Source organism: Miniopterus natalensis, chromosome 12 (assembly GCF_054644295.1).
Source record: "Miniopterus natalensis isolate mMinNat1 chromosome 12, mMinNat1.hap1, whole genome shotgun sequence".
Taxonomy (NCBI): Eukaryota; Metazoa; Chordata; class Mammalia; order Chiroptera; family Miniopteridae; genus Miniopterus; species Miniopterus natalensis.
Window position 1 is genome coordinate 73,065,297 of NC_142092.1, and position 20,430 is coordinate 73,085,726.

Genomic DNA, 20,430 nt, shown 5'->3' on the forward strand with positions numbered 1-20,430 from the left:
ACTTTGTTTTAGGAGTATATATACTCACATATATAAAATGTACGTATTATCTTGAGCTACAGTCAAAATAGCTTGACAGTCAGTGTGTCACACCAAATGGCTGAGTATTCAACAACTTAGATAAAGCACCTGCTGTAGAATCTGGCACACAGCAAATACTCAGTACACACAAACCACTATCACCATAACTTCAGGACAACTGTTCTGCCTGCAGACAGGATGACAACAGTAGCAGAGGCAGGGAAACTTTTCCAGATGATTCTATCTGACCAGATTTTACCTTGACAAGAGTGGTGATCAATCGGAGAAAGGCAATAGTGACCCCATATTCGCCCTGGGGCTGTTCACTATTCATCAAGAGGTTTCCGTACCCTCCAGCATTCATCCCCTCCGCGCTGGCGAAAGACATAGGCAGAGGGAAAAAATGATGCGGTGATTTCAAGGTTGCAAGAAACTGTAATCACAGAGCATTCTTATTATTGTGATATGGCTTGAGCATAAAATAAGCAAGCTCTGCAAAGGAATTAATCAAGTTTAGGCAATTTTATACCCAGGATAAACATTAAGAACATGTTTTATTGATACGCAACCTCAAGAAGTTTAGTGAAAAATCAAATGAACATCAGGAAGACATCGTCTCATTAGCAGAAGAGAGCAAAGAGCGAGCGCTCAGGTCGTTAGACGGATCTGCACATTAGTAACTGGTCCGCCAGGAGAGCTGGGGTAGCCACAAAACGAGGAAAAGTACGGAATGACTCTGGCTTAAGAAAGGGAAGCCAGGTCTCTGGATCCTGATATCCCTGGATTCTCTAGGCTATAAAGTTAATTCCCATGTACCTAAGGTGGTTGCTGTTGAATGAGAAATCTCTCTCTCCCCTCTCTGGCATTAGAGACTATGGAACCATCAGTGCTGGCCTCAGAGGAGAAGCCTCTGTGCCCCAAACCCCACTGTCTCTGTTGCCTTGTCCTTACTCATCCCTCCTATTTCCAGAGGGTTGAATAGCCAAGGAGCAGACAAAGTAAATGAGCAGAGAGAAGCTTCTTTAAAACTAACAAGGCCAGCCTGGACCCGCAATGTCCAGGTGCTCCCAGGGAACACACTCTGCCCACCCTAAGCCCTGACTCACCTAATCATCTGACTCATGCTGGAGACCTGGTGGGCCATGAATGGTAAAAATCCTGTGTGACGAAGATCAGTCCAGACCTGAAAAGGAAAAAAAAACAGTCTAATGTCCTTGTGTCCTAAGGTACATACCCAGTACAACATTTTGGGGCTACTCTGAAGACTTGGTGTCATACCTTTGCTGGGTTCCGGGCAGCCAGAACAGTCAAGCAATTGACACAAGAAGCAATGACATCCACAGGGGGGGAGATCACTGTTGTTAACCTGGTTGGAGCACAGTGTACTATATTCAGTAAAATGAATAACACAACCTGTTCCATCACAAATATTTTCCATTCCTCTCTTCCCAAGTCCCTCCTTTCAGCAGGGATGCTGAAACAGAACAGCCCTCAGCTGGGACAGTAATCACATCAGGGCTTCCCACAGACATGTGTGGACTTGAACCCCACGATGTGTGACCAGTCACTCACCGCTGCAGCAGCATGTAGATGCGGGAGGTGATGGGCAGGAGACAGTCTGCTATTGACAGATCTGTACTGATGACCTTATGGACCAGATCAATGATGGGTTTGACCCGCTGGCAGTGCTGAATCACATCTGAGGGGAAAGAAAGCCTGAGACCTCATGGAAAACAATTCCTTTAAGATCACTGAATAGTCTCTGAGATCCAGATAAACAAATTACATTCATCATAACCTGTATGGTTCTGAATTTTATTTTTAAATTCTGTTTACCCTCCAAATCCTCCAGGCATGTCTACTTTTCTTCCCCACAGTGATGTCTCCCAAAGCTGCCCTCACCTGCAGTGGAAACAACATGAAGCAGCATTTCAATCTCACAGGTAAAGAGGGTCCAGCTGCTATACGAGTATTCCCAGCGTACCAGGTAAGCCCTATCGTCCAGCATTACTTGGCCCACAGTGCCTTGAGGTATGCGAAGGTTGGTCTGACCCCCTAAGGAAGGAAGAGAAATTAGTCTACTATCTGAGAACACAACAGGAAGAGGTGACTCCTATACCAGACAGCAATATTTAATCATACAAAGATACACAAGCTCTCTTCCTAGTATCTAACATTGCTACAACTTTTTCCATTAAAAACAAAAACCAAAGAAAACACACCAAAAACCCCCCAAATAACCCTCTTTTCATTTGGGGAAATGAGTGTCTTTCCACCTGCCTAAAAGCAGCTGAGGGCAGTGGTATTACACTCCCATGATGACTGTGAAAAGACCACCACCTTATGGGACTGTAGGTCACTGTGTGGGTTGGTGGTGGTGCCAGGATCAGAAGAGCAAGGCTGTTCCTTTGACATTTGGCTCCTTGAGCACCTGGAGTAACATACGCTTACAAGTTTTTTTTGTTTTGTTTTGTTTTAAAAAATGTATCTTTATTGATTTCAGAGAGAGAAGGGAGAGGGAGAGAGTTGAAATCAATGATGAGAGAGTCATCATTGATCGGCTGCTTCCTACACCCCCCCAACTGGGGATAGAGTCTGCAACCGGGCATGTGCCCTGACTGGGAATTGAACCTCAATCTCCTGTCTCCTAGGCTGATGCTCAACTGCTGCGCCATGCCGGCCGGGCAAGCTTACAAATTTTAACTGGTCTCTCTTATGCACTGCCAGTAGGAAAACAAATTGCTACAACTTTCTCTACAACTTGACACTATGTATTCAAAACTTCTAAATTATTTTTTAAATTGTGGTAACATACACATAACATAACAATTACCATATTAACCATTTTAGGTCTATAGTCCAGTGGCATTAAGCACATTCACACTGTTGTGCAACCAATCGCCATCATCCATCTTCCGAACTTTTTTCAGCATGCAAAACTGAAACCGTCCCCATTAACTAATAATTCCCTATCCCCCATCCCTCAGCCCATCACCCACCATTCTACTTTCTGTCTCACGAATCTGACGTATCCCATATGAGTTGAATCATACAATATTTGTGCTTTTGTAACTGTTTCATTCACTTAGCATGTCTTCTAGGTTCCTCCAGGTTATGGCAGGTGTCAGAATTCCCTTCCTTTTTAAGGCTGAATAATATTCTACTACATATAGGGTTAGAGTTAGGGTCAGGGTCAGGGTCAGGGCTAGGGTTAGGATTAGGGGTTAGGAATATAGGAACATTCCAATATATGTGTGTGTACATATATATACACGTACACACACACATATATATAAGCACACAGATACACCTTTTGTTTATGCATTTCATATGTCAGTGGACTTAAAATTTTTATTGTGTATACTCTTTTAGCCAACAATCCCACTTTGGGGATTCTATGTACTAAAAATAAAAGCACTAGTTTATATAGGTTTATGTACCAAATGCAGCATTGTTTTTAGTGGCAAAAACCTGACACAGCCTAAATTTTCTTTAGGAGAAAGATAAAAATTATGGAACATCAAGAATAATTATGTAGTTACTAAAAAAAAAAAAAAAAAAAAAAATTGAGTCAGATCCATCTGTAGTAAGACTGGCTTGCAGAATAAATTTTTGAAAGTATACAGAAACGTGTAAAAGGACACAAAGCAGCCCAGCCGGCGTGGCTCAGCGGTTGAGTATCGATCTAGGATCCAGGAGTCGCGGTTCGATTCCCGGTCAGGCACAGGCCCGGGTTGCGGGCTCAATCCCCAGTAAGGGGCGTGCAGGAGGCAGTCGATAGATGTTTCTCTCTTATCATTGATGTTTCTAGCTCTCTCTCCCTCTTCCTTCCTCTCTCTAAAACCAATAAAAACATTAAAAAAAAAAAAAAAAAGATACACAGCAAACTCTTAACATTGATTCTTTAATGGAGGCAGTTCAGGAGAGAGAATAACTTCTTTAAATGTATCTCTGCATTGTTTCCCTTGTTACTGTGAACATGCATTACTTTTTAAATAAAGCAATCTAATGATGTAAGAGAGTGGGAAACTGACTAATAATTTATCAACAAATCAGCAAGCAGAGCAGAGACGGAACTGCTTTAAAGGCACCTTGCATGAAATAATGGAAACAGCAATGAGGTCTAAATAGAAATTGGTGTGAAAGAGGGTACTAAACCAGGGTCTCTTTATCTATCTTACCAAGCGGGTAAAGGAGTTTGGGTGTTTGCCTCCGCCAGAGAGTTCCATCTTCATGGGAGATCACATCGTGGGGCTTGTGCTTATAAAGCTCATTGTAGAAAGACATTTTGTCCAAGAAACTATATACCTGCCAACATGCAGAAAAAACCCAGCCACACATTTACCCAGGGGTCGTGTAAGGGGCTCCACATCTGCCTTTTTGCTCCTTCAGCCAGACTGGTATGTGTAGACCCTCAAACTTCTTACAAACCCACCACTATAACTCTTCTTGGAGATGCCTCTGCACTCCCTGCCAAATCTTCACCATTCTTTAAGTCAAAGAGCCCCACGCTCCAGAGAGTTGCATCTCCAGAATAGTATGGTCTTTATGACTTAAATGACATTTACTATACACCTGGTTTTATTAGCTATTAATTTCTTATCTCTATTCTCTTCCAACTGATATTAAGGAACTTATATTTTGTATTATTCCCGCAGTATCTATAGTAGGTACTTAATGAAAACATTTTTATTTAATTTTATAGAATAGAAGCACTATCTTTGGCATTTTCATTCAACTTCAGAATAATTCTTGCCATAGCAGTGGGATTTCAATGTGGAAAGTAAAATGGATTTCTAAAAACTATCTCCCACTCTCTTTAGGCATCTAACTGAAAACTTACCTTTTTGGCAGTAGACTTCCCTGATACCAGGGCTCGTAGCAATTGTAGGAGTGGGGAGAGGAGATGGGGAAACATTCCACATACACTGTCCAGAATGATTCCAAGACCAGAGGTTGGCTCCTATGGTGGAAGGGGAGAAATCAATGAACTCCACATTATCTACAAATTAACATACCTCCCTAGTAATTTAAAACTTCCATATTTCCACTGAAAAGGGCTATCAACAACAGACTTGGCTAGGACCTGAAAAGGGACTCCTACTGCCTCCAGTGGCCTCTGCCGGCCATCCTCCCCATAGGAAGACAACACTGTTCACCTCTGCATGACATGTGTCCACGGAAGTGAAAAGAACCCAACCACATGTCAGCATTTAGCCACCATACACTACTTGACAGATCCTCAATCTAAGTATTATGTCATATCAGCTTCTCCCAGAAACACTGTAAGCTGCTGTTAATGCTAAGACTAAGTACTGGTGAGAAACTGTTCTCTGCCAAATTCTTACTCTAACCAGTTAAAATATATTCTGACAACTCGTTGGGGTCACAACCTCCAATAGTACCTTCAAGAGTTACAGCAATGAGCCCTGGCCAGTGCGGCTCAGTTGGCTAGGCGTCATCCCGTGCACCAAAAGGTTGCCAGTTCAATTCCCAGTCAGGGCACATGCCTGGGTTGCAGGCTCCATTTCCAGTAGGGGCGCGGAGGCAGCCGATGGATGTTTTGCTCACATCAATGTTTCTCTCTCTCTTTCTCTCTCTAAAAATCAGTAAAATATATATTTTTAAAAAAGAGTTACAGCAATGGGAGCACTTGAGATCTTGCTCCATGGTATGTCTTCAGTTTGACTCAAATGCATAAAAATTCTCCAAAAAAAAAGTTACAGCAATACTGGTGCCTAAGACACACAGTGTGAAATACTTAGTAGGTAGGACAGATAACACGCTGGTTAATGCTGTGGACTAAGACTCAAGGCAGACAGGACTGGACCCCAATCCTGCATGTCTAACTGGGGACCCTGGACAAGTCACCTGACATCCCTGAACATCACCTTTCCTCATATGCAAAATGGTGATGATACTATCTACTTCATAGATTTGTGTAAAGATTAAATAAGAAAATGGACATAAATGCTTAGTATAAGACCTTTCACAATGCAAGTGCTTGATAAATTCTTTTGCTACAGAGAATACCACAGCATGACTCCCTCTGGCATACTTACAGTTCCCCAGAATAGTTCTGGAAGTGAAGGGTCTGCCAAGACTTCACATGCTGTGTCGATTATATCCTGTTGAGGGAGGGGAAAGACAATGGCTTATTTTCCTAGGTGAACCAGTCTATCTTTTTTTACTATAGTTTATAGAAATAAAAACATCAATAATATCTCATTTATTATGTCAGGAAGAACTCTGGGTTTAAAAAGTAAGAGTGCAGAATACCTAGAGTGTATATTTTATCTGTTTTATGAAGTTAGGCAAATTACATTCTCTAAACTTCAAGTTCTTTGTAAAACGGTGACACAATTCTTTGCTTCACAGTATTGTCACAAGAATTAAATGATAACGTACAGGGAAGTGAACTGTAAATTTTCAAACAGCAGATTCCAGATGTGGGGCAGGAATCGTATAAGATAATCCTGCAACAGTTTGTCACACCAAAAAGCAACAGAGCTATCAAAATATGTGAGGGCAGTGTTAAATGGATTCAGAAGCGAATCTAAAAAAGCTCTTACTGCCTGGCTGGATGGCTCAGAGGTTGAACATCGGCCTAGGATCCAGGAGACTACCATTGGATTCCCAGTCAGGGCACATGCCCGGCTTGCGGGCTCGATCCCCAGTAGGGGGCTTGAAAGAGGCAGCCCATCTATGATGTTTCTCTCTCATCAATGTTTCTATCTCTCTCTAGCCCTCCCCTTCCCCTCTCTAAAAACATCAATAAAAACATATTTAAAATAATAAAAATAGCCCGGCCAGGCATGGCTCAGCGGTTGAGCATCGACACAGGATCCAGGCGATCGGGGTTCGATTCCCGGTCAGGGCATGTGCCCGGGTTGTGGGCTCGATCCCCAGTTAGGGGCGTGCAGGAGACAGCTGATCAATGACTCTCTCATCATTGATGTTTCTATCTCTCTCTCTCCCTCTCCTTTCCTCTCTCTGAAATCAATAAAGATATATTTAAAATAATAATAATAATAAAAATTAAAAAATAAATAAGCTCTTACTAACCAAAAGTGGGGCAGTCTGAGCATAAGAATAATAACTGCAATGGATTAACTAAAACAAGGCAAATATGTTTAAATCATGAGTTCACACTGTTATGTAAAAACTTTAAAACCCTCACTAGCCACCTTTGGAGAATGCTAGGGAAAACAGAAATACAGGAAAAGCAGAATATCAAATAGTTAAAGAGACGAAAATTTTTTTTAAACGGAGGTATAACTGACATACATATTAGCTTCAGATGTACATAATAATTTGCTATTTGTATACATCGTGAAACAAATTTCTTTTTTATAGCAATGTTCCAACCACTAAACATAAGAGGAAAGACAGAATTAGGACAGCGCCATTTTGTAAACCCTCAGGAATTAATGAAACCAGACAATAATGTGCCTACCACAGTGGACAAAACAGTTATGGACCAAAAGACAATTGACAGGCTTATCAACCAATAATGGGGAGACCTTATTTATTTAGATCCTGCTCCAAACAAACTTATGACAAATTTATGACATTTATAAGGTAGTTAGAAATTTGAATCCTGATTTGATATATACGGATATTGTGTTTTTAGATATAATAATGACTATGAAGCTTTACTAAAATATTCATAGATGAGATGAAATGGTGCCTGGAATTTGCTTCAAAATAATCAAGGAGGGTGGGGGCGAAATGAATAAGCTCAGCTGTGAAGCTGGTGATGGATCATAAGGGCTTATTATACAATTTTGTCTACTTTGGTGTAAGTTTAAAATGTTTCATTTTTTTAAATGCTGCAGAAGAATATTTATTAGCACCCACAGATGTTTAGGACATATGCTCTAGAGAGTAAAAAAATGAGGTTACAGAATAGGCACATACATTGTGACTCCTTCTCTAGAGAAGAATTATTATGTTTTTATGTTTAGGTGCAGAAAATATCTGGAAGGAAATCCATCGGAATGTTGAGAGGTTATCCTGTGTAGTGGGATTACACTTTTTTCTATCAGCACTTTCTGACTTTTGTATCATTAATATGTGTCATTTATATAATACAATGAAAGAAAACAAACAGCAATAAACAAACTACATCTGAGGTATATGGGTGTGTGTTTATCAGCTCCAAAGTGGTATCTTGGGGATATGACTGCAAAGCTGGGCAGTGTAGATAGCCTCACAGAAGCCAGACACTAACCTGCTGATTGCCCAGTGTGTGCAGCTCCAGTGAGGTCAGAACGAAGGAAAGGAGTCCATAGACACACATGCACGCGGTGCTGGTGGTGCACTGTAATGGCAAAGGAGTCCATGAGAAACTGTGAACAACACAGCTCTCCCCAGACTCAGCATAACCCTATCACCTTAATATAGTGCTTGTGAACAAACGGGAAGGGAAACCCAGGCTCATAATTTTCCTAATTTAGTCCCAAGATAAGGAAGACAAAGGAAGAAAAAAGAAAGCAGGAACCAAAAATATTAAAAGAATAAAATCGAAAGGGAATCACTTTCAAAATGATCAAAGTTTTCATGGGGAAGAAAACCACATCCAGCCTACAGAAAGGACAGTCTCCATGGGCTGACACAAAGTGTGCAGCTGCCTGGACTGTCACTAAGATAAATCAACCAGTGCCAACAAGTGGGGCCTGTTGGCTGAGGTTGCGTTTGAGCATGTCAAAACAAGCTGACTAGGCTGTCATCCAAACTAAGCCCCAACACAAGACGCAAGGGAACTTCTAGTTCATCCTGTTACAGCTGAATGAAGAAGCTCCCCAAAAAGATTTCTCCAGTCTATATGGCCAAAGCTATCTTCTAGCAGACATACTGCACTGGCACAGAGCACTAAACTGGCAGAGAGTCAGACAGAGTGAGTTCAAGCTGTATCCACCACTAAGGGGCAATTATTGTTCCTGTGGGCAAATTTCACCTCCCTGAATCTCAGCTTCCTAAAGCAAAAACAGGGATGCTGATCCACAGTGCAAAAAGTGATACAAAGATAGAATAAGTACAGGCAGCGCTGAGCAGTGTCTGTAAAGGTCAGTTGTAACACAATCATCATTCTCCACATCGCTACCGTAACTGATTACTACTAATGAGCTTCTCCTTGCTTTTTGCCATTCTCATGCTCAAACACCAACAGCCTGAGCCTCACGTCATTTCCTCCACTGGCCAGAGAACGAAGCAGTCGGGTCAAGTACTGAAATACGTTCAGCTGGATGGCCGTGCCACCTATCTTCCGGACAACACTGCTTGTCTCTTCTGGATTCAGGGTGTGGCGAAGGAGAGCCCAGGCCAAGAGCACTGGGGCATGATGTGGAATGTCCCCAAAGGTCAACATCAAACGGTCCATATCCTAGTGAAAAAGGAAAATATATGTCAATAAAAAGAAAGGATCAGGGCCCCTCCACAGGGTCCTTCATCATGCTGAAGTTTTCCCTTCATCCACAGTGGCCCCTCTCCCTCATTGTGGTATTTTACTCGACCCAACCCCCAGCTACTTCACTAATAAACACCTCAAGTACTCTTCCCTTTACCCACACTTTTTCTTAATCTAAGATTATGAAATACACATTCAACTGGAGACTCTACAAATTTTCCCTGATCCTTCTTGAACTTTCTCTGCTTTCTCCTCATTTTCTATCTTTCTAACCATCCCATCTCAGAGTTCTTCCCCTTTCCTCTTCTTGCACAGGCTCCATAAATACAGACCACCCCAGGGTCTGTCCTTGGGACTCTTTCGTCCTTATATCCACTCTCTGACGGACTCCGCTCATTCTCAGAGATTCCACTATCACCTCTGTGCAGATAACTGACACATCTGAGATTTCTTCTGGATCCAATTAACTTCTTAACAATGCAGAACCTCAAATTCCACGAGAAAAATTTTATGTAGCAGTATAGTTGAGTGGTTAAAAACATACTACTAATTGTGAAAGGTCTGAAATAAGAAAAGTGGCTGCTCCAAGTTCACCTGACAAATAAGCCCATCCTGGGCAAACTGGTGCAGCTCCCTTCTGTCATCCAAAGCGCACTTGAGCAAGGACTCAATATCCATGCCTTCCACCAGGATAAGGGCACTGAAGTAGCTGGAAAGGAAAACGTGTCATGAATGCTGCTCTCATCCCACTGGAAAATAGGTGAAATGTTAAGACACTTCAATATCAAACAAACTATTATTGGGTTATTTTACATTCTTTCTAAGTTTTCTAAATCCGGTATGCGCTTTACACTTCCAGCACATCTCAGTCTGACCGGCCGCATTTTAAGTGTTTAGCAGTCATGCGTGGCTTGTGCCTACCAAAGCAAGATTGAGTCCCGTGGGCTTCTACAGCCTCCAGTTCATCTGACCCAATAAATTGTCTCGCTGCTTAAGTGTGTATCTTGGTCCACAGAGGGGACACGTCTCAAAATGTAAATATATCCATTGCCATAAAATTTAAAGTCCATAAACTGATCTCGAAGTGGACAGGGAACAAATCTGCCTTCGTTATCATGGTCTCAGCATTTGCAGTGCCTGGCCTGCAGCAGGTGCTCAACAAATATCTTGTTGAGTGAATGGATGAACCTCTTAGATCGAGATGGTAGTGAACCACTTGAATGCAGTATTTCCCTTGAGAGAACATGTCCTCTCAAGCCGTCTTTACTCCCATATGACCTGGACCGTGGCAGCACACCCATCTACTTCCCCACCATCAAGTGAAGAATCCTCTTCCCTCGCCCCTCGCAGGATCACTCTAGTGTCAACATAGCACAATACAAGGTTGCACAAGTTCTATTACCACAATTCACTCAGACTTACCCAATCCGATCCACAAAAGGATCCATGGTCTCATCCACCAGGTGCCTATTGGTCTGCCTACTACCAAACCCCTGCTCTTTAAACATCTTGGTTAATACCAATAGGTCATTCGGTGCCATCTCAAAGTATGCATAATAAAGGAAAATAATTTCTAGCAGCATGGACTGTTCCCGAAGGCACTGGACAAACCAGCGAGACACCTGGCGCTCAGTCTGCATAACCAATAAAAAAAAGGGAGAGAAATAAAGTCAGATTTTAAAATGTCTTTAAATTTGTAAAGTTATTTTTACTAGGTAATACACGTGTAGTAGTCCCTGTTACCTGCAGGGGGTATATTCCAAGACCCTCAGTGGATGCCTGAAACCATGGATGGCACTGAACCCTATATATACCATGTTTTTTCCTATATATACATACATACCTATGATAAAATTTATCAATTAGGCACAGAAAGACATTAACAATAACACTAAAGTAGAAGAATTATAACAATACACTACAATAAAAGTTATGTAAATGTGGTATTAAGTAAAGTAAGGGTTTCTTGAACACAAGCACTGTGACACCAAGATGACTGTCTGATAACTGAGGCTACTATGTGGGCAATGTATACAGCGTGAATGTGCTGGACAAAGAGGCGGTTCCCTCTTGGGAGGGTCAGAGTGGAACAGCTCAAGACTTCACATCACATTATTCTGAATGGTGTACAATTTAAAACGTATGAATTGTTTATTTCTGGAATTTTCCATTTAATATTTTTGAACCACAGCTGACCATGGGTAACTGAAACTGCAGAAAGCAGAACCACAGATAAGGGGAGACTACTGTATAAGAACAGGGTGGCCCGGCCGGCGTAGCTCTGTGGTTGAGCATCGACCTAGGTTCCAGGAGATTATGGCTCGATTCCAGGTCAGGGCACATGCCCAGGTTACGGGCTCAATCCCCCGTCGGGAGCATGCAGGAGGCAGCCGATCGATGACTCTCTCATTTTGGATGTTTCTCTCTCTCCCTCTCCCTTCCTCTCTCTGAAATCAATGAAAACATATTTTAAAAAAAGAGAGATAATAGGGTAAAAAAAGTCTCCCTTCCTACAGTTCCTATTGCCCATCCAAATCTCTCCCCAGAGGCCACCACAGCTAGAGGTCTGTCTCCCATTCCATGAATGCGCCATACACTTTCATTCACTCACTCCCGCCTTTCTGTCCACATACCCACCCACCATCCACCCCTAACCCAAATACCACAGCACACAAACTCCTCTGCACGTTATTCACTTAGCAACGTATCTTCAAGCTTATGTCTTCCAACAGCACAGTAACCATTTCCTTATTCTTCACCCTTCTGACACCTCGTGTAGTCTACCAACAGGCCCCTTGCTATTTTCAATGAACACTACGTATTACTCCGCTGCACCGGAATGCCATAGTTTATTTTAACCTGCCCACTTGGGTGGGCATTAAGGCTACCACCTATCTTTTGCTGCTGAAATCAATACTGTATGGTGAACAGAAAGACAACACAAAAATCAGCAGACACAGAAGATCTAAACAATCTCAACCTGCTGATATTTATAGACACCACACCCAACTACTGCCAAATGCACACTCTTTCCACGTGTTCATGGTAAATTCACCAAAACAGATCATGTGATGAATACATACCATGGGGCAGCAAATTTAAAAAACTGAAATAATACAGAATGTGTTCTTTAATCATAACAGTCAAATTAAAAATCAGTAACCATAAGATATCTAAGAAAACAGCCAATGTTTGGAAATTAAACAACATATTTCTAAATAATACAAGGGTCAAAAAAAAATCACAAGGGAAATTAGAACATATTTTGAACTGAATAATGAAAATACAATGTATCAAAACCTGTGGAATTAAGCTAAAAGCCATGCTTAAAGCAGCATTTATAGTGACTTATTAGAAAAGATCTAAAATCTCTTATCAAAGCTTCTTCCATAAAAATTTAGAAAAAGAGTAAACTAAATTCAAAGTAAAGAGCAGAAGTCAATGAAACATGAAATGGACAACCAATACAGAGAAGTGGTAACAAAAACTACCATTATCAGCCCAGCTGGGCGTGGCTCAGCGGTTGAGCATCGACCTAGGATCCAGGAGATTGTGGTTCAATTCCCAGTCAGGGCACATGCCCGGGTTGCGGGCTTGATCCTCAGTCAGGGGCCTGCAGGAGGCAGCCGATCAATGACTCTCTCATCATTGATGTTTCTCTCTCTCCCTCTCCCTTCCTCTCTCTAAAATTAATAAAGACATACTTAAAAAATAAAAGCACCCAATTCTATTTAAAAAACAACAAAACTACCATAATCAGAAATGAGTCAGGAGCCCCAGCTGGTGTGGCTCAATGGATAGAGCACTGACCCATGGACCAAAGGGTCTCGGGTTTGATTCCCTAGGCTGAAGGTTCTCCCTGCCCCGTCAGGTGAGTGCAGGAGGCAGCAAGCGCGCGTGCGTGCGCGCGTCTCTCAACCCCCCCCCCCCCCCCCCGGAAAAGCAGTGGAAAAACCTACCTTTGGGTGAGGACTGACAAACAAACAAGAACAAAAAACGAGTCAGGAGGCACAGCCACAGATCCCACAGAGAGCAAAAGAATAAGAAAGTATGATTATTCTTTACACAAGTAAATTCGACTACTTATGTGAAATGGATAGATTCCCTTAGATACACAAATTACCAAAACTGACCCAAGAAGAAACAGGAAACTAGCTCTATGTCAACTACAGAAAACAGAATTCAGAGTTTAAAACGCTCCTACAAAGAAAACCGTAGGATAAGGTGACTTTACTGGTAGATTCTATCACACACTTAAGAAAGAGATAATACCAATGCTATACAAATTCTTTCAGAAAACAGAGAAAAATAAATATTTCCCAACTTATTTTATGAGGCCATATTACTCTAATACCAAAAACAGACAAAGACATGATAAGAAAACTATAGACAAATATCCCTCGTGAATATAGGCACAAAATTCCTTTAAAAAATTGTTAAAATAAGTCAAATCCAACAATGTATAAAAAGCAAAATATATCATGACTAAGTGGAATTTATGCCAGGAATTCAAGATTGGTCTGACATCCCAAAACTCAATATAATTCACTATAATAGAGTAAAAAAGAAAAACCGTAAGATCACTTCAACAGATGCAAAAGAAAATAGACAGAATTTTAACACTCATTCCTAATAAAAACTAAAAACCCTCAGCAAACTAAGACTAGAAGGGTATTTCCTCATTTGATAAAGGGCAACTATAAAAATAACTCACAACAACATACTCAATGGTAAAAGCCTGGATGCTTTCTACCTAAGGTGAGGACCAAGGTAAGAACGTCAGCTCTCTCTCCACTTGCATTCAACACACTAAAAGAAGTCCCAATCGGATAATAAGGCAAGAAAAAAAAATAAAAGACATACAGATCTGAAAAGTCATACTGGGCTTATTCACACATATTCACATACTGGACGTGATCACGTATATGAGAAAATCCTATTAGAAAAAACCTACTAGAATAAGTGAATTCATCCAAGTCACAAGATATAAGATCAACATATGAAAATCATTTGCATTTCTAAATACTAATAATGAACTGGAAAATAAATTTTTTTTAAATTTACAAAAGCATCAAAAAAATAAAATAAATATTTAAGAATTGCCCTGGCCAGTGTGGATCAGTGGTTAAAGCTTTGGCCCACACACCAAGGGATCTTGGGTTCAAATTCCAGTCAAGGGCACGTACCTGGGTTGCACGTTCAATCCCTCACCCCGGTCAGGGCACATGTGGGAGGCAACCAATCGATGTGTCTCATTTCAGTGTTTCTCTCTCTCCCCCCACCCCCTTCCACTGGCTCTCAAAAAAAAAAGCAATGGAAAAATGTCCTCGGGTGAGGATTGACAACAACAAAAGAATAAATTTAACGAAAGACATATAATACTTGAATACTGAAAACAATAAAACCTTATTTAGGTAAATTAAAGAAAACATACATAAATGGAGGGATATACTAGAGGTTCATGGATTGGAAGACTTAATAACATTATTAAGACGGCAATTCTCTCCAAATTGATCTATAGATTCAATACAATTCTAACCAAAATTGTAGCAAGTTTTTTTTTTTTTTGAAGAGACAAGATGATTCTAAAGTTGATATGGAAAAGCAAAGGACCTAGAACAGCTGAAACATTTGAAAAAGAACAATGCTGAAAGACTTATGCTACCTGATTTCAAGACTTACTACAGAGCTATAAAAATCAAGAAAAGAATAAATAATAATAGTATTAGTAATCTAGAAACGCAGGTTGGTTTTAGATTTAGGATAAAATAACCAGACTAGCATCACACACTAAATAATGATAATAAAGAAGATGAAATCTTGAGTTCAGAGTTCCACTAAGCACTAAAGGAATATTTTAGGTAAGAAGAGAAAGTAAATTTTTGACCCATCTGACATATTTAAATTTTTCTCAAGACCAATAATCTATAAATGTTTTAAACGAATAAAGGAATAAATAATTTAACTTGGAGCTCTATGAGAAAGGGCATATATATATATATCATGCTCCTAAGGATTGTAAGAGGGCACAATAACCACATACCATGAGGTTTCCATGTGTCTCCCATGTCGGTGCTTCAGTTCTATAAAGCTCTTCAAACTGCTGTCTATATTTTGTAACGAGCTCCTTCTCTAATTTATCAACACAGTCTGCATATTCAACCTTTAAAAAAAATCCAAAACAGGGAACTTATCCCTACAGTGAAAGGCAAATATGCAAATGAATGTGAATACGAATAACATAAAGTTATTTAAAAGAGCTGAATTTTACAGGGTGAAGAGAACCAAGAGCACTGAACCGCTTACCCTATAGGGATGCCTTTCATCTTGGAAATAAGTGAGAAGGTGTAACACACAACGAAGAATACACGTTCTTTCTTCGTAGTAATAATCTGCAATCTGGGAAGAACCCAAAGATTCAAAGTCAGCTACTCACCATTGCACAGGACGGACATTCAATTGTAAATTTACTGATAAAGAGATCACTTAAAGGTGTGAATGAAAAACTTCCGTTTATAATCAATTACAGCCCTGGGTGGTGTGGCTCAGCTGGTTGAGCATCAACCCAGGCACAAAGAGGTCATGGGTTCAATTCTTAGGCAGGGCACATGCCCGAGTTTCAGGCTCCATCCCCAGTAGGGGGCGTGCAGGTGGCAGCCAATGTTCCTCTCTCATCAATGTTTCTCCCTTTCCCTTATTCTCTCTCTCTAAAATCAATAAAAATGTATTTTTAAAAAATAAAATATCATTAATCACAGAATTGGAAACATAGTGTTAGGCCAAAAAAAAGCAAAAGACCTTCATGAACTGGGATACAGGTAAAGTCATGCAAGATAAAAGCAATTATTTAATAATATACACAAGTTTTTCAAGCAGTGAGAGTATTCAAGTAACACACAATACTATAAACTGACAGCCAAATACATGAAAGCAAATATAAAAACACCACTGGTATATGTCCTAATTCCTTATAACTAATGTACTTAGCTTTCACTAAATACCAAGTAGGAAACTACTTCAGAAGTCACAGTCAAATTCCATTTTAAAATGAGATCCTAGGTGAGAAGATTGCTTTGAGAGGTGGGGGGAGATAAAGAAATACAAATTAATCCTGTTGCATTTAGATGTAGAGAAAAAATATCCATTAACCAGCTCTCACCCCCAATGACTGAAGAATCTCCTTTGGAAAAGAACTCAGCTGGTTCTGGTGGATAAACACCTCTTGTTTCACAAGTGAGTTAATAAGCATCCTCATTAAGACCTCAGTGCTTACCCAACAAGAGTCAAAAAGCCAGCAATGCTCAGGAGAACAAAGTCAAGAAACTGGTGGCACCTAATTTTACATCAAAGAATGGAAATGGTGACTACTACTGACCTTCAGGATTAAGGCCTGGCTCTGCCTCTCATCTTGCAATACCATCTGAAGGAAAAAAAGAAAAGTTAGGAAGCCATCTTATTAGCAAAACTCAATCCACAAAGGAAAAAGGTAAACATCTTCACCTCACCCTTCAAGATTGCCCCTGGATTTCTGCAAACATTTTTTACCTAAGTATATACAAGTCTGTGCTCAAATCCCTGCCCCCTCCTCTGGCCTCAATTTCCTCGTATGTAAAATGAGGAACTGGACAGGTTAAATGTTGTCCCCGATCCACTTCAGCTCTGATATCCTGAGACTCTGTGATGAGCATGTCAATCTCTGACCTCTCCCCACCTCCAAGTCTGAGGACAGACCTCAGCTTAAGCACATTTTTTTTTTTTGGCCTTCAGAAAGTATTTGCTGAAAGTGGCTTTATCTGATCACCTACCTCTGTGGAAAGGAACTGGCACCAAAACCCTAAATTATCTAAACAGGGAAATGGATAAAGGCACGAGGACGGAACTGCATAGACCCACAGACCTTCAGGGAGTCCCGAGTGCCCCTGTAATCCTCCTGAAGGTAACACTGGAGCAACTGCACGCTCTGCTCTTCATCAAGACCCTGAAATGCAGCGGTCACAAGTGAGCAACAGCCACCCCAGCTCAGGAACCACACACAGGATGCAAAGCATTCTAAAGACCTGTCCTCTGAAATGAACACAGAACTTGAACAAAAGTCCTTTTAAAGATTTCATACAATGTAACAATTTTAACCAAAACAAGAGGAAAAAGGAGAAAGTCACTGGCACGTAATCTATGTGACAAATCTGCATGCCAGAGACACCTGGGCCTATTCACCACGCACACTACTACAATAGCAGGCATGCTCTGGGTCTCCAAAATTAAAAGGATGCAACTACATACTTAGATACAGTCTAGTCAATTTAAAGAGCACCACATGGATGCTGAAGAAAACACTAGGGTACATAGTAAACGGGTCATGCAAAGTGATTCGCCAGAAGAGTTGCAATCTGGGTACTTCTGAAACACAGCATGCTCAATTTAATCTCTAAATCGGAAGTAAACTGAATTTTCACTAACAATCACTAACAATAAAACCACACACATCCACACTCCAGGTAATAAACTGAGCCAATGCTAATTTTTACTCACCAAAAACTTGCTGATTCGTAAACCCAGTTCCTTCAGTGGTGAAGCTACATCTTTATTAGCTTTCACTTTTTCAGCTGAATTTGGACTATGAAAAGAACAATGAATCATTTCCTCATTCTCAGTGACCCTTGAGGTTTAAAAAAAATACTTAGAGATATTTTTACTACAGACCTTTTTTGGCCATATAGGTGACTACAAAATACATACACAGACACACATACACATTCAAGTTCATTTCTACAGACTTTATAACACAGAACTATTTATGCCTAGGTTATAATTATAGTATAGACTGGTTATAAATGATAGTTACAACAATATTATTTGTAAATTAGAGTTACATTATTTATTTTTGACCCTTACAACTACCCTGAAAGGTAAATATTACTATCCCCATTTTACAAATGGAATTACCAATGCTTAGAAAATAACTTACCAAAAATCCCACAGCTAATAAAAAGTTGAGGTGAAATTTAAAACCAGGTCTGTTAGTATACATACATGCTATCTAGCTCTGTCCACTGAGAAAGCCTAGAAGCTATGACACCCCACCCTCATCACAGCAGTGAGCACACCCAGCATTCAGATCTTGGGTTCTAACACCATTCTCTAATAAAAGGCACCAGGAATCCTTGGAGAAATGGTTCATCTAGAGTTGGAGTGGAGAAAAAGACTAGATGAGCCTGGAGCATCTTGTAATGCCAGAAAGCAAAGGAAATACTCGGAAAACAAAAGGAGGGGACATGTCAAAAGGTCACAGAAGCCAACCTAAAAAAACTCCCAATAGTCAAAGCTGGAAAAGGTAAAAACAAGTATAAAGTAAATATACATGAGTCCCAGTGATGGAAACGAGTAAACAAAACAAACAAACAAGTGAACAGGATAGAAGGGGAAAGCTTCCTTATGGAAAAAGTCCAAATAATACACATAGGTACCACCCCCTTCAGAAGGTGACATTTAATTCCACTGTACCCCTACCTTCAGAATGGGCTGTATTTGTGACTCACTTCCAAAAAACAGGGGACAGAAAGAGAAAAAAGTGACTTTACAGAGGAGAAACTTGGCAAATGCTACCTTACCCAAGGCAGCGAGGTTAACATCACCCGTGATTTCATATGGATAACAATTTCAATGTGTATCCTCTGTTATGATGTGGTAAGAATGGTACTTTACCCTTCTGAATTCTTCTCCAAAACCCACAACCCCAATCTAAATAATAAGAAAAACATCAAACAAATCCAAATTGAGAGCATTTTATAAAATATTTGACCAGTCCTCCTCAAAACTATTCAAGGTCATGAAAATCAAGGAAAGACTGAGATACTGTCACAGCTAAGAGCTAAGGAGACATGGCAGCTAAATGAAATGTGGTAGCCTGCACTGGATCCTAGAACAGAAAGAAGACATTAAAGAAAAATGGGGGGCAGGGTTAAATTCAAATAAAGCCTGCAGTTTAAAAAAAAAAAAGTCTGCCAGACTTCAAACCCCATGCTACCACAAAGGGAACTTTTGTCTTGAAACAAACTAATGCCCTAAATGTCTAGTCTGTGAACTAAAAGCATGTTGCTGTTGCTGGATTTTTATAGACTCTCACATTTCACAGAAAATCCACAACACAAAGGCTAGGATAAGGTTAAACAGTAAGCTCTGAAAGAGGCAACACAGAATGATGGTTAAGAACACAGACACTGGAGTAAGACTGCCAGGTTTGAATCCTGGTTCTACCACTTACTAGCTGTGTGACCTTGGGCAAGTTACTTAACCTCTTTGTGCCTCAGTTTCCCCATCTGTAAAATGGAAACAATAATAAAAGTACCTAAATGTGATAATATAGTGATTACCTTTTTTTTAAGTTCATATATTTTAGATACATAGTAAAGTATTTACAGATAAAATAACTGTAATGATGTCTGCGAGTTACTTCAAAATAATTACAGAAGGGTCAATAGATGAACAGAAAAAGAAAGTTCTTCACTAACCTAAGGCAGTGAAGATGGAAGGTGAAGATGTAATAAAATCAACAGACATTCGGAAGCAGAAGGGAAATGGGGTGGCCTGGGAACTACAATGCATAACAGAGTGAGATCTAGGCTAGGAATTAAGAGAAAAAGTCGAGTCCTTCCTACAAGGTGCATTCTCTTCTTTTTTCAACTACTTTGTATTTTATTTCTCCACTGTCCAGTAAAAAAAAACCATACATTCACCCCAAAAATAAAAACTGTACACTGCTATGTCCCAGCATTTGATGCTGACGGTGCTTCACACAATTTGGACAGAAATAAATATTAAATTAACTGAATGCTTAATAAGCCCTCATCCCCAGACACTAGTGCTATAATTGGATTCAACACTGTATCTCTAGAAGGAATTCCTCTTCCTTCAAGAAGACAGGTTTCCACTGGTTTCCTTTAAAGAGAGAATTTGGTCTTACTGGTAACCAAACTGCATTCTCTCTGATCTACCTAACCTAG

The 20,430-nt window shown here is 40.3% G+C and overlaps 1 protein-coding gene across 1 annotated transcript in view; it reads right to left on the minus strand.

The window, feature by feature from the left end:
* NUP188 (nucleoporin 188) overlaps nt 1-20,430 on the minus strand; it is a 43,095-nt gene that overhangs the window by 15,591 nt on the left and 7,074 nt on the right. The window contains exons 4-20 of the mRNA XM_087823038.1: nt 17,960-18,044; nt 17,328-17,408; nt 16,806-16,850; nt 15,737-15,829; nt 15,474-15,593; nt 10,853-11,064; nt 10,025-10,139; nt 9,206-9,406; nt 8,255-8,344; nt 6,084-6,149; nt 4,865-4,984; nt 4,203-4,329; nt 1,924-2,076; nt 1,594-1,720; nt 1,300-1,387; nt 1,128-1,204; nt 281-395 (exon numbers count right to left, since the gene is read on the minus strand). Coding sequence (XP_087679164.1) covers nt 281-395; nt 1,128-1,204; nt 1,300-1,387; nt 1,594-1,720; nt 1,924-2,076; nt 4,203-4,329; nt 4,865-4,984; nt 6,084-6,149; nt 8,255-8,344; nt 9,206-9,406; nt 10,025-10,139; nt 10,853-11,064; nt 15,474-15,593; nt 15,737-15,829; nt 16,806-16,850; nt 17,328-17,408; nt 17,960-18,044 — 1,915 coding nt within the window. The remainder of the gene's footprint in view (nt 1-280; nt 396-1,127; nt 1,205-1,299; nt 1,388-1,593; nt 1,721-1,923; nt 2,077-4,202; nt 4,330-4,864; nt 4,985-6,083; nt 6,150-8,254; nt 8,345-9,205; nt 9,407-10,024; nt 10,140-10,852; nt 11,065-15,473; nt 15,594-15,736; nt 15,830-16,805; nt 16,851-17,327; nt 17,409-17,959; nt 18,045-20,430) is intronic.